The following is a 15,148-nucleotide window of genomic DNA, read 5'->3' as shown; positions in this document are numbered from 1 at the left end:
TTTGTTAAAGTCACTTTGAATTATTTGTTTTGTTTCTACAAAAAAATTCGAAGTTAAATAACTCATAACGTATTCATTTTGCATTCTAAGATGAGCAACCTCTACATCATTAGCCATACGACATTTTTCATTTGGAATTTGCCCACACACATTCCATATTGCGACTTGTTCATAGAGATTTTTGATTCGTGAAAGAATATTGTACTTTAGGGAAAGACCTTAGAAATGCCTATCACATAGTTCTAAGTAACTTAAGCGATTTCTATAGGGCAATGTAATTCACCTGCTCAACAATATTTTCTTCAGTGATCAAGTAAGACTTAGGAAAATTTATGGTGCTTCATTTTAGAGTGAGAATGTCGGAGTGTTGGATAACATTTCTAAACTTCGAATTCGGTGATATACGAAAAAAAACTATTACTTCAGTTTTTGTGCAGACATTATAGCTATGCTCGATGAAGACGAATGTTATTATTTGGGAAAATAAGACTGCACAATATATCACACTTCAAGTATAATGCTTTAGAAATTTTGCCACAATTGACTGTATTTGAGGACATGTTTCCGCCTCATTCAGGCCGAAAATGTTTCGCCGAAAGCATAATATACAATAACGTACCATATAATAACATACGATAACAAATTCAGGCAGTCAACCTCTAGTATAGTATTATAAAGAATTCTGAATGACATCCGAATAAATTCTTTTGAAAAACTAATAACCTATCGCTATCTGTCTTCGTGTAAATGTGTATCCAGCAAAACGGTAGGTTATTTTATCACCTTTTATAAAGGTGTTATAATTTCACAAGTTTATGACTTTTATTAGGAAATTATTTTTAATAGATTGCACATTTTTTATTTGAAGAATGATACTTCTAAATCAAAATCAGAAGTTTTAAAAACATTTTGTATTATATATTACTCAAAAGATAAAACATACGCAATCATTTCGAGTCGCACGAAAGTTTAATCTAGATTCATATAAGGTAGAGAACTATATGTAATATGAACATTTAGGTACTGAAAACCTGTCTTTAATTAATGTATAAATCCTCAGATTTGTGACAATACGAATTTCAATCAGGTATGATTGAAAACGTTTTTCCCACAGATTATAAAGAACAACCTACAGCATAAAAATAAAGGTCGTCAGCAATATGAAAAGTTATCAGCAGAAATTATAATAGTAATAGTATTTGAAGTATTTAAAGTAATGTTAGCATATCATTGGTATTAGTATATTAATACAATAAAATATGTAAAAATGAACAACAGAGAGATTACTAATTTATAATGGCAATTCAGTGTAATTTCAGTGTAATAAGTCTAATTTCATAACGGGTAATATACCCATAGCACCAGGCCAAAATCGTGAATATGTAATTTCCTAGTTCTAAAAAAAACTGCTTTTAAAAATTAAACATTTTAAAACTTAAGAAACGTAACATTAGGATGTTTAGAATGTAATTCATTTACATTCAATAAGAAAAAATGATTTTAACATAGAGCTATACATTAAAAAATCCTTTACATGTAAAAATTAAAAAACTCAGATCAGTGTTTTTGGTATGGGAGCCAAAAACTAGTAAAAATATAACGTTTACTTAAGGCAGTTTACAAATTCAGCTGAGTGTGTAACAAAATATTTAAAAATTTTATGTATTTGAACACATTTTGAAATTATTTAAATAAATGATGAGTACATTAAATCGAATTATTAAAATAGAAAATATAATTATTTAATTAAAAAACTAAATGTTTAACTACCTTTTTAGCATCTTAGCTATTTCTGTTCGATTTAAAAAAAATATATTAGGGGTTTTCCTAAGAAGCATTTAAAAATCGTTTTGTATGAGTGCTCATTTGAAAATTTTAACCTGTTTAATTTACTGTTCTATAGTAATATTTCAGATCTTCTTCGCTAAGAAAATACATCATCGAAAGAAATGGCAGAACGTAATCTTTTAACTTATAATAGGAAAGATAATTTTTATTTGAAAATGTTACCAAATTTCACTAAATTTTATTCTATAAATGGTACTATTTTCAAAATTTGTAAGTTATTGAATTTACTTTGAATTTGTTTATTTATACACCAGTTACTTCAAAATTTATGTATTTCACTTCATTCAAAATCCTAAGAAAGAAATATCTTCTTTTTAAGATTTGAACTGTTCAAAATCCAATTAATGTTGAAAAAGTTTAAAAAAATTATTCAGTTCCAACGTTTCAATCTTTATACATGATTAATGCCTCTCAGTGTTTTACAAAACTCGTGTAATTATATGTTTAACATATATTTTAATAAATGTCATAATGATATGATTTAAAGTTAAACTAATATAACTTACTCTTAAAAGCCCAAGGTTCCAGTCTCTTGATACCAAAGTAAAAATTGGCGAGATCAATTAGGCATGACGTCGAAGCTGTTGACTCGAGTCCGAGATCAAAGAATATTGGAAAAACTTGTCTTAGCATCGTCCTGATGACATTTTTCAAGTTGTTTTCCACTTCTTTCAGCGTTACTTCAGTACCTTCTTTCGTATTATTATCATTATTACTGTCCTGGTAGTTTGCCTCATTGTGAGAAGTTTCATGACCTTCAGTTTCAACAGACACTATTTCATGAACACCGGTATGCATAAGAATTATAAAGAACCAGATCAAAACTGAGTTCGATTTCATTTTCATATGCATGAGTTTAATACAGAATCACACAAAAATGATTAGATTTGAAGGAAATTAAGTCTCTTAAATCTGAGACTGATTTCTTTCTCGATTTTTGTTTCAAGATTGAAATAAAGCAGCACTACACTGATGAGTACGAAAGTCAGATTTACGAAAATGTCTTCTATAAGCTAAACGAATACTTAATTCTTGGAAAGTTTTATTCCAACTAAACGTTTTAAAAAATAAATATGTTATACAAAAGATATATCCATAAATCTAGAGGGCAAAAAGAATTATGCCTTATTTGGCGTAACATTGAACACAAAAGTAGTAATTTTTATTTAAAATATCATTAACTTTTCTCTTAACATTGGCAATACTTTTGAGATGATAAATTTGGAAAAGCTGAATAAGAATGAATATTAAATAAGATAAGTATAAATGATGAAAAATATTCAATATTTTATCAAACTATAACTTTTAAATTTATAAACTTTTAAATCTTCATCAAAAAACGAAATTTGACAAAAAGTAATTATTGATCAAAAATTACTATTCGTACATGAAATGTAAAGTGGGAAATAAAAAAAAAAATATTACATTTTTCCTATTAAATTTACAGATTGTTTTCCAGAAAACATTAAAATTCGTTTATTGTACGAAACTATTAAGGTGGCTGTTTAGATAAATTAAGTCAACTAAATAAAAACTGTATTTCACTTATCTCATTATCCCCTTCAAACTTTCGTGTGAAGTTGAAGTTTGGGTTTCGAAAAGAGGTAAATACAAATATTCCCAAAATCAAATGGATAAGATGTTATCGACCAGCAGAATGGAGACCCACACTACATTCGGAAATGGAAATTCTAAATAGCAGCACTTCAATTCAGATGCATCAGAAAGACCGTTTTAATAGCGCAGAAAGCACGCTTCCAATGACATTACCTTCAAACACGTGAGGTTAGATTTGGTTGAATCCTTTCACTGATTTGTGTTGCCGTTTCTCCGGCGACCTGCCTCAATTATGAGGGAACTTTCGCTGCTTTTATTTTGTGACATCATTTAAATCGTCACTTCCGTTAACATTACAGGTCGTGTGCTAATTTTTCTACGCTTTCTTTCATTGCTCAGAAGGCCTTGATCTTCGAAATGAACTCTGCAATATGAAAACAGTGTTTTGGAACATTGTTACATCACTGAGAATCTTTCTATTGTCGAACTTCGAGTTGCACCTGTAGAAAACGTTGTCTGACGCTTTCTTTGATAACATAATGATTACTTTACATAGTTATGTGCAGAAATAATTCGAAAATATAGAGGATAATTTTACGTTTTCAGTTATCACTTGAAAGTGTCTGATATTTTGTTAAATCAGAAAAGAATTGTTTTAAAAGCCTACAGCTTAGTGGCAATAAGATGATATGTCCATCATGTGCAAAGTCTGTCCCTTATTTTAGATTTGTTCGTATTCGAGTTCAGATAGCTTCTCGTTTTGTAACAAATAAACCACAAAAGAAATCGCAAAACCACGGAGTAAATTTTTGAATAGAACTGCTAAATCAAATATCCGATCTCAAATAAAATCTTCTTTTGTTCTTATTTTAATACTTTTTCTTTCTATTACCACTTAGTTGGACGGAAAGATACCTATTAAAATGTAAGATGTTACATAGTTTTTTTATATTTCCCCTTTTTCCAATACTTTTCCATTTAATTTTCACATACAATGCATTTGCGTTACACGTAATATCAAGTGTTAAATATTAACAGACAAATTGTATTTTAAATTTTAAATTTCATTCGTTCCTTTGGGGGATCTTTGTATCCGAAATTGCTGAACAGTCGAAAATGAATGAAAACATTTATTTATAAAAAATAACATTGTACATTACTTAGTTTTAATGTTGTACTTTGTTTTTAATTTTTTTGGCCTAATGCATTTACGAGTCAGTATCTTAACTTATGAGCTCTGTTGTTGTAATGATTGAAATTATCCCGTTGTTGCTGCAATTTCGAAAAATAATAAATTTAATTGATTTTTATAAAATTTTCTTACTAAGGAACTTAATTATTTAACGGACTAGTAAATGTTACACAAAATTTCGGCAGAGTTTCCCTCAGATGGATGATCGGTGACTGCTGGCTAATTACAATGCAGTTTTTAAAATCTATTATTAAAAAAGATTGTAAGATGATTTGAATGTAATCAAATGCTTATTATTGCATTTTATTTTAGAACAGATTTATAAAGTTAGCATAATGCGATATTTCGATTGAGTATGCTTAGATATAGCAAATTTTCCTTTGCATTTAATAAAAATTACTTGTAGAAACAGGTTATAAAACTCTAGTACATATTTGCAATTGGTTTACTGCAAAGCAAACAAATGTGCTTCCTTTAAATTTATTATGAAACAGTAATTGATTCAACAATCCCTTTTACAGCTATTATCTGCTTCCGAGGAAAGGATAATTTTCTTTCTGTAGTGGATTGGCCCTCACTTATGCTACACATCAGAAAACGCCTTCTTTCAGTCAACGCGCTCGAACACATTTGATTGGTGAGATTGATATATCCACATGGTGGTATAGTGGATAGCTTCCAGTCGGGGAACACTGGTCCCCTGAATTCATATACACTGACTATCAATAAGTATTTGGACACCTGTGATAGAAAAGAAAAACTAACTTTATTCAAAATAAATAGTTGGTAGAGCCTCCACGAGAGGTATTTACAGCGTAGACCCTCCTTGGCATACTTTCTACAAGTGTTTGTATGACAGCTAGTGGTATTCACTTCCACTCGGCTTGGAGAAGACATAAAAGTTCCTTCACCGATTTTGCAAGGGTAGTGCACCCCTGAATTCGGCGATGCAACTCATCCCAGAGGTTCTCGATAGGGTTCAGGTCTGGACTCTGGGCAGGCCAGTCCATTCGATGAACTCCATTGGCACCATACCAAGCCTTGGTTAACGTCGAAACATGACAACTGGCATTGTCGTCCTGAAAGTAACAGGGGTCCAACCCGTAAAACTGCCACAACGTAGGAAGCACATTGTCATCCAAAATAGCGCAGTAAGCATCGCAGTTGAGCTTACCATGAGTGGGGACCAAGAGACCCATACCAGGAGAAACACCCCCAGACCATAATTCCACCTTCGCCGAACTTGACTGTTGGCACAATGCATTCTGGCAGGAGACGTTCTCCAGGTAGACGCCAGACCTAGACCCTGCCATCCGAACGGTAAAGGGTGAACCTTGATTCGTAACTCCAAAGAACCCGTTTCCACTGATCTACGGTCCAATTTCGATGGGCTTTGCACCACATTAACCGAGCAGCGCGGTTGGACTTTGTGATCAAAGGCTTATGGGCCGCAGCACGACCATGAAAACCAAGCAGATGTGCTTCCTTACGGATGGTATTCATTGAAACAATACTCCCGGATGCCTGTTGAAACTCCTCGCGGATGAGGACCATCGGTTGGGTGCGGTTCTTCCGAATTTCTCTGGACAGCACTCGTCGGTTTCTATCTCCCAGTTTCGTTGGTCTGCCGACTCGGGGCACATTCTGACAATCACAGCTCCACCTTCCACTTCTTAATCGCATAGGCCACTGTCGATATTGGGTACTTCAGATCGCTAGATATGTCCCTTAAGAATCGGTCACATTTGTGATACCCGATAATTATACCTTTCTGGAAATCAGAGAGTTCCGAACTGCGAGGCATCTTGCATGAGACTAAAGCCGATGCTGTGTCCTACACGATATATATTGGCGGAGTCCGTGGCGTACCTTGGGACCGCAGATATCGTCATTTGCATAGGTGTCCAAATACTTATTGGTATTCAGTGTATGCTATGTTACAACGCCATTACAAGGCCGCAAATACGACTAGGATATCTCAGTCGTCAGTAAGTGTTGATGGTTTTGAACACAAGGTAATAAAACAGAACAATGAAGAACATACCATTGTGATGCAGTTTCTTTTATTAACTTAAATTGGGTCATTCTACATGACTTACAGCTCAAAACCCTAGCATTGATTTGGCACAAATATAGCTAATGACATATCATACGCCAGCAGTACATAAAAGGTTGTGCTGTGATACAGCTGTAGCTATGCATCTGATGGCCATCGAGGGACATTAGTTTTTAGATGTGCTCTTGAAGAATACCATTGAAGCTAATTCACGGCAGGTGCTGAAGACAAGCTTAGAGTACGCTGTACCACCGTTGTTTGGCATCTCTTTGTCAGTGATAATCTGAAGAAGATATGAGTTAATAGTGGTCACTAAAGCACGCCATCATGTAACTGCACCATTCAATAAAGAAGTTCTATACATATACCACAATAAGACGTTTATGAACAATGACCAAAATTCTGTCCTAAACTACGTTTACGCTAGCAAAAGATATAACTACTTGTCTAGTATTCATGCGTTGTTATGACAGGAAAGCTCCATCTCTCCTTCTTCAATTGAGATGAAATTATACCAACGTATCGTTATGGTGCTGAACTGCATGAAGTATGCCATCTGTTTATCTCCAAGCAATCCAGCAGTGGCCAATTTGCCTTCACGACAATGCTCACCCATGTATGATGCAAAGATTCTTGGTCAAATATAGTGCGAAATATTTCATAACAGCTAAATTTCTATAAGCTAGTTTTCCCTGATTATTTATTCATCTTGACCGCTTCATAGCTACAAAAAAACTTCTTTAACAACTAGTGCATATCTGACAAATTCTTCCTATCAAATACTTCTGATTCCTTCCGCTAAAGAATCCAGTCCTTAGCAGAGCAGTGGCAAGGATGTGTTGTGTAACTGTCCCAATCTACTTCGAATAACTAACTATATATCATTGATTTTAACTACTTAGTATTTGAACATGACGGACATCTGTTGCGTATGATAATGACTCCAATGTAATAGAAGGTAATGAGCTACTGGTAATTCGCCGCTTTAGTCACATGACCATTGATGGCCTTTTAAGAACAAAGGGGAATTAATTACATAACTACTGAAAGCCTATCTATGTTTACGAAAAGCTATTATTATAGCTCTGCTAATATTATTATAGCTCTGCTAATATGAGCTGAAAATAATGAATGCGATATAGTTATGTTTTGTTTTTAAAACTAAAAGTAAATAAGGGTTCTGCTTTAAACTTGTTTTATGCGTCCTTTAACTGCTTTTATCCGAATAGGACAGCACCTTTTTCAGATAACTCATGAGCAAAGATGTTACATTTCTGCCCTTTTCTTACATATATAATTCGATAATATATTTAGTTATTTATAAACATACTTAGAATAGAATAATCTTAAAAATTTTCATTTAAAATTATTTCTTGTTATTTAAACAATACAAAGAAAAATACGTATCTGTAATTTAAAAAAAAGTATAAAATGTTTTTTGCGGTTCAAATCCATAAGTGACCCTTGATAACGTTTCTCTCACACTCCTGGATGGCAGAATTTCGTCTTTCCCCAAAGAGTGGTAAAAATTCTTTTGTGGTTGACTGATCGGTTTCTTTTTGTCTTTATTTTAATATAATTTATTGAATTTTTTTTTAAGTTTTCGTTTTTACTGATACGTTCCTTTTCAAATTAATCTTTTAGAGCTCTAAATATTTTTATTTCTATAATACATGTATGAAAAATGATACCTAATGATACTCCATGATGGAAATTTTCCCTCTAGGTTTTCCATACATACCTTCTCGGCTTTCCAGAATGAACTGCATACAAACGAATTGTATTCCGCTGTTTACATTATAAAATCTGTACATCAACTCTTGAAAAAGGCGTAAGTGAAAATAGAAGTTACTTTAACGAATACTAGAAATATTCAGTCTCACGTTTACTGAATTTATTGATAGCTTCATTTTAAAGCGAAATTCGATTACGCAAGTTCAGTTTTAATTCTCCTGCCCACAGTGCTACTTGGAATGCAGATTTAAAAATATGGAAAATTTAGTTTCACTTTATATTGAAGTCTATGATCGTAGCTCACTTTCTATATATTCACAGGATTACGAAGATTTCGTGTATCATAATTATGATGTTATTATTAAAGCAACATATTTATTGTTCCTCTGCGCGATTAAAAAATTACGATTGTAATTAAAAAATTATGATTGTAAAAGTTACGATTGTAATTTGTGTGATACGATTGCATACAGAGTTCCAGATTGTTTATACCTTTCATATACGATAAATTATTTTGTATAATTTATCGTAGATCCCTCTGTTTTATGTCTGTACAGTCTTAAAGAAATTTTCACTTAAACATAATCTCACTTAAGCATCACGCATTTAAAAAAAAAAGAAAAAAACTTAAAAGAACTTTTTTGTAGAGGAGGCACATTCAGTTTTCGGAGGTGCTCAAATTTTTATTTATTAATTTATTACCTTGGATAATTTTGAGCGTATATAACAGAGAAAAGCATCTGCTGGTGAAGAGGTGTTCTCAGCCAGTGGCTGACCTCCTCTTGACAAAGTAAAAGTTAAAGAGTGATAATGCAGCTTGTAGAAGAAACATTAGGTATTTTTTTTTAAAGCTGGAGACATGAAAAATAAGCAGTGCTTTTGCCGGGACTCCAACCACGGATCTCTCGATTACGCGCTGAGTGTGCTGGCCATTACACCATGAAGGCATGTTAAGAAGGCGGAAGAAGTACTTTATAAGCTTATCCATATCTATTTTTTCCACTTCATTTCTTCCTTTATTAAAAGTTTTTTGCCATTTGTTTTACACTGACAACCTCATTTTGATTTTTACAATTTTTTATCATTTTAACACAATTAATATCTTTTTTATAATTTGAGCAATTGCAATACGATTACTTTATGTAATTTTTTGGCTGAATTTCCCCCCTGTTTAGTTGTTATTATTTACGCCTTACATTTTATACATATATATATATATATATACATGCATTTATATTTGTATATATATATATGTATGTATTTAATTGAATATTCTTCAATTTTTTTTTCTTCTGTATTTTACAAGTTAGATTTGTTATAATTTATCGTAGATCCCTCTGTTTTATGTTTAATTTATTATATTTGAAGTGTTGCTTTTCAAAGTGGTTAGTTCTCAAGCTTGAATTTTGGTTCTTTAATTTCCCTTTAAATATCTCTGCATTTCTGTTTCAGGTTTTGTACCGAGTTTCTACTCCGCATTATTTTATGGATTTGCGTTCACATTCGATTGCCACATTTGTTTGATATATAGTCTATGCATTTTATTTTATTATTAATTATTTAAGTTCTTAGCATTTTCCAAGGTATAAATGACACTATGCTTTATTTTTTAATCGCTTGCTTTATATATATGTTATATGAAATTTTAAGAATAGATTGGCGCATCTGGAATGTTCGGCGGTTTTTCAAATCAAAGTGCGTTTTCTTCTAATTATTTTATTGGAGCTAATACGGAGTGACCTTAATCGAAGCAAGAGTTTAAATATGGTCTTTTCTACTCACTATGTGTAATTCTAGCATGTACTGTACTATAATGTTTGTTTCCGTGAAGTGCAATGAATGGAGAACCCAGAAGTTCATTTTCGTCATATTATGCTATTTTATTTAAATGTGAGTCGGACTATTCATGAAATTTATTTCAGATGACAAAATTCAAAAAGGGTGTGAGAAATCTGATAATATATGGCTTGAAGATTTTGCCTGCTCTAGATCACCATCATCTGTAAACAAAGACCTATTAGAAGAACTTATTGCTACTGTTCAGAAGCTATACATCAGACGAAATATTTAAAAACTTCCAGTGTATGATTATTTCAAAATGTCTAGGTACAAGTTGCTACCATATATGGGTATCCCATATTTTAACAGAGCAGAATATGCTGGCTTGAGTTTTGACATGTTATGCTCTGTTAAAATAAACAAAAGAAATTCCTTTCTTGAAACGCTTATTTTCAGGAGATGGGAAATGGATACTGTAGAATAATGTGACAGGAAAAGGATCATAGAATAAACCCTTTACTTCGAGATGGAGATTTTTGTATGAGTCAGCCTACAGAGGAATTGTATAATGTGAATTGTCACCAAATCAGACTGTAAATTCGGGAAAATGTTGTTCTGAAATGACAGTTTTAAAAAGCAGAAATTAAAGCAAAACTCCCAGAACTGTTTAATTGTTGAGGTTTTTGTCTTCCATTATGACAATGCTTAATACCACATTTCGATGAATGTCAGATAAAACATACTGAATATGGCTGGCATGTTTTGTGTCACCCTCACATTCATTAGACCTTGCCCGCTTGGATTTTAATTTCATCAGATCACTAAAGTTTCATTGAATTGCCTGGAGTTCGTTTTTCGGAGACTGTCAAACAACACCTTAAGAACATTTTCATGAATAAATCTAAAAAAAAAAAATTAAAAAGGAATCTTCCAGCTGTTAAAGAGATGAAAAATGTTGTAGACAAAATGGTACTTGTGTGATTCCATGAATTTTGTTTTATGAACTACATGTATGTTTATGTGTATGTATGTGTGTATACATGCATGTATGCATGTATATGTGATTTTTGTTTATGTACTGCTTCATTTAAATTTATCATCCAAAACAGCAGAACTTTCCACATGAGAGCACCTTCTTTAATGACGATCGTTGTCTTCTTTTATTATTATTTGTTGTTTTCAGGTGTACTAAGCATAATAAAATATGATTTGTCACTTCGTGTCCTTCCTATTTTGTGTTTTGTGTCTATGTGAATTTCCACCGTCTAGGTTATTCGATCTCTCCTGAAAGTTTGTAACCGATTTGCTGAAACACCTGTATATACATATATATAGTATATAATGTGTGTGTAATTGTTTCAGAAAATTTTATTAAAAAATTGCAGCAGTAAATTTTAAGCTTTTTTAGGAAATTTTTTTTTTATCTAAAAGCTGAAACGCAATTTTGTAACAATTTTATTCTACTATACTATTCTATTGTTGTAAATTGAACTTTTACAGTTATCCATGTTTAGATTATTCATGTCGTGGAATGTGAATTGCATTCTAAAACTGTTCTCAATCTGGTGCTTGAACAAATGACAAACGTTTTACCTTCTGGTAGAAGCTTTTAATTTTTGATGGAGTGAATCTCAACTCTAAATCAAGAACTGAAGTTGGTGGTAACTCGTGATTCAAAACACAAAAGTATGAGTTTTGTGGAAGAGGAAACAACATTATCCTTGATGAAATATTTGTTGTTTCATTTGTCTGAAAAAATAGCTGAAGGTAATTCCGTAATATGAATTAAGAAAGGTAAAAGCGAGGAAATCTGTAAGATTATATCAGATTATCATTGTTCATGCACAGATTCAAAAATAACCTATTCCAAGGACACGAAAAAAGTAAGAGAAACGAATGTGAAATAACGAGGATGTCATGATGAACTGAAATGTGTAGACAATCTGTTTACGGTATGTGGGTGATTAAACAGCATTCTAGTAATTTAAAGACTCCACAGATTTGAGCAGTATTTTCTGTTGTTGGAATAGTTGCCAGCATTTTAGAAGTGAAAAGTAAATGTAGCAGCATCTAAAACAAAAATGAAAACATATGCAAATTTTGTGTTATACTTCGTTAATTAGAATCTCAAATGTCCATTTTTAGAATATCTATGTTTTCTTCTAGACAAGAGTATCGGTGTATTAATTAACGCGGAGAAATAAATATGTAAAGAAATATACAAAGAACATTATTTTAGTCATTAATTTTATTATAACAGGTAAAAGCAAAGAGTTTTGACTTCTACATAGCTACTATAATACTGAGCAATAAAAGTTGCTATTATTAATAATTTTAGCTTAATGTTGAATTGCATTTTGTGGAAACTAATTCTTGTAATGTTTATTTGAATTGCTTTTAATCACTCTTTTCACTTTTTCCAACAATATTTCTCTTTCAAAGTGATTAACGGGCAGGTATATAGAGAACATAAAACTGCTTTAATTTTTAAATATTTTGTGAAGTCAAATGATCGAAGAACCATGGAAAATATAGTATTAAAATTTATCACCAGTACTGTTACTGAATGATATAACATTTTACAGCTACAATGAAGAGCAGATATGCTGCAAGTTTGACAGTTATAGGACCTAGGGAGTTTCTGAAATTTTAGTAGAGTTTTAGTTTTATATTTGTCAAATTTAAATAACTCATTTAAATAATTCAAATTTTTCAAATAAAAATTTAAATAATTAAAATAATTTTTAATAATTCCAAATTTAGAAATAATTAAATAATTTCTTTTAGTCTGTAATACCTGTGTTTGCACTTGGGAGTCAAAAGCTTGAGTCATAATTTGAAGGTTTACTTTGTTTTGTGAATATCATTTTAAATTCTTAAGTTTTACTTTGAATTTTGTGTTCCCTTAATTCAGTGACGACCCTCTTACACGAGCTGATAAACCTGGTCTTTCACGAGCTGTGTAAATTGTTAGGCTAAAGCTACAATAAAAAGGTTTGTAAAAACTTCTGAGTTAGTGCCACTTTAATAGAAAACGGGACAAAAAGTCACCTGACTGCCTACGTACAGCCAGAGATTAACGATTAAAATAATTAGGTTCCGCACAAATAAAAACAAAAGTCATTTATAATATGAGCTGTACACGCTTTTGATAAATGAAGGGCTTTATAAACCTTAAGAGTCATTTCAGGCAGATATATGTTTCAGTATTTTGTACCCGGAAACAGCAAAATGCTTACACGAAATCTTTATTTGTGCACGAAATGCTTTAGCAGACTATTTCATTTTTCTATTCCTTTTTGCTTGTTTACAGTCTACGCAGTATGCAGAAAAGTGAAGGGCAATGCACTTCAAAAAGCTGGCACATTTCTTCTATTCATTTTGTTCGAATATTAATATTTTTTTAAATTTGTTTTACATTGCACTTTCCTGAAAGAATTGAAAGAATTAAAACAAATTAATCTTTTTTCTTTTCTTTAAAAAAAAAAAACTTTATAAATGCTAATGAGAATAGCACACATAAAATGCACTTAGAAGTTAATGTTTCTTCGCAAATTCACAATAGTACTTCTGCGAACCTTCTTTACTTTTTTGTGAAAGTATACAACTGCAGAAAAAGCTTGGTGAAATAAATGGATTTATTTCTCGAAATTTAAGGCGCTGACAAAAGATTTCAATATTTCAAGTTAAAATTGACTTTTGTCAGTTGTTTTAACATATCAATTTGGATTTAGAAAAAATCTGAAAATTAAATATTTTGTGCGTACGTTTGAGTTTAGTGGCGATAGCGATTGCGTCTATTTTTTTTTTGTGCATCGCAGGATTAGATTATATTACAATTTTTGGCTTGTTGCATAAAAGGTGGAGTGCTTGAAAAGATGGATACTCTTCTTGCAGTTTTTAAAGGGAAACAGGATGTTATTCACGTTAAACTTAAGGGAAATCATGAAAACTCAAGCTACCAACTCGTTCGCCAAGATTTGAACCCGTAATGTGTCCCAGGAAATTGAGTTTCATAACAAATGTTCGTGTATAACAAGCACTATTTTGGTTGAAATACATAAGGTTCCCTAAGGAAAACATATACAAGTGTTTTTCTTGAATGAACCTATGTGAAGAAATATTTGAAAGTAATTTAATAAAAATTGCAATAAGAATATCAAACCAATATGACAATAATTTTAGTCAGTAGTAGATATGTAAGTTTCTACTCTACATGTAGGATTTGCATTTGATTAAATGGTTTATTAGATTGGTTTCTAATTACTTAATGGTTTAAACACTAGTTTCTGTATTAAATCATTAAAACTATAAGTTAATCAGCATAATCAGCACACTGACCTATAATTATTTATTATGGTTCAGTGTATCTGAAACCTCAACCTCTTTATTTTGCACTCTTTGGCTTAAACTGAAACCCCATAGAACGTTACAAACGTTCCATTAAGGTGGTCTAACAATTTTTTAACAATTTATTGAACTTTTGAGAATTCTCTCTTCAGTAATGCAATGACAAAAGTTTCCTCCTTCGTTTTTACAACAAATGAACTGCATTCGCCTATTTACATTATAAAAGCATTTATTCAATTTTGGGAAATGAAAATGTGAAAATAGTTGCTTTAACAAAAACTGGGCATGCTTGGTTTTCAGGATTACTGAATTTAAGCCATCGGTGGCAGCGTTGTTAAGGCTGCTGAGGAAGATAAGCCTAGCTTTCTTTGCCTTAATGAAAAAAAAATCTGAAAGGTTTCAGATTTTAAATTACGTCCAAAGGGGCGTTTTTTAACATTTTGTTTGTTACCTTTATTTATTAAATATCACGTTCTTCGCACTTAAAATTCAGTTCAAGAGCAATACCGCAAAATAGTTTTAAATTGAGCATATCTTTAGAATTTCCGATACAGAGTCTCGCGCGCTGGAGATAAAAATGTTTTTTCTGTACAACGTTGTTTACAAAATATGAAATCGATAATAAAACAAAT

General features: G+C 31.7%; 1 protein-coding gene and 1 long non-coding RNA gene across 2 annotated transcripts in view; one reads left to right on the top strand and one right to left on the bottom strand.

Moving 5' to 3' along the window:
* LOC118205181 (nose resistant to fluoxetine protein 6-like) overlaps positions 1 to 3,675 on the bottom strand; it is an 89,984-nt gene extending 86,309 nt beyond the window's left edge. The window contains exon 1 of the mRNA XM_085824131.1: positions 2,355 to 3,675. Within this exon, the coding sequence (XP_085680257.1) occupies positions 2,355 to 2,700 (346 nt within the window). The 5' untranslated portion in view covers positions 2,701 to 3,675. The remainder of the gene's footprint in view (positions 1 to 2,354) is intronic.
* Positions 1 to 15,148, top strand: part of LOC146995490 (uncharacterized) — a 378,021-nt gene that overhangs the window by 246,945 nt on the left and 115,928 nt on the right. The gene's annotated exons all lie outside the window — the stretch shown is intronic.

The sequence above is a fragment of the Stegodyphus dumicola genome, chromosome 9 (assembly GCF_044657685.1).
Source record: "Stegodyphus dumicola isolate Sdum_Otavi_A_Nest chromosome 9, ASM4465768v1".
Classification (NCBI taxonomy): domain Eukaryota; kingdom Metazoa; phylum Arthropoda; class Arachnida; order Araneae; family Eresidae; genus Stegodyphus; species Stegodyphus dumicola.
This window is presented reverse-complemented; position numbering and strand designations above follow the sequence as displayed.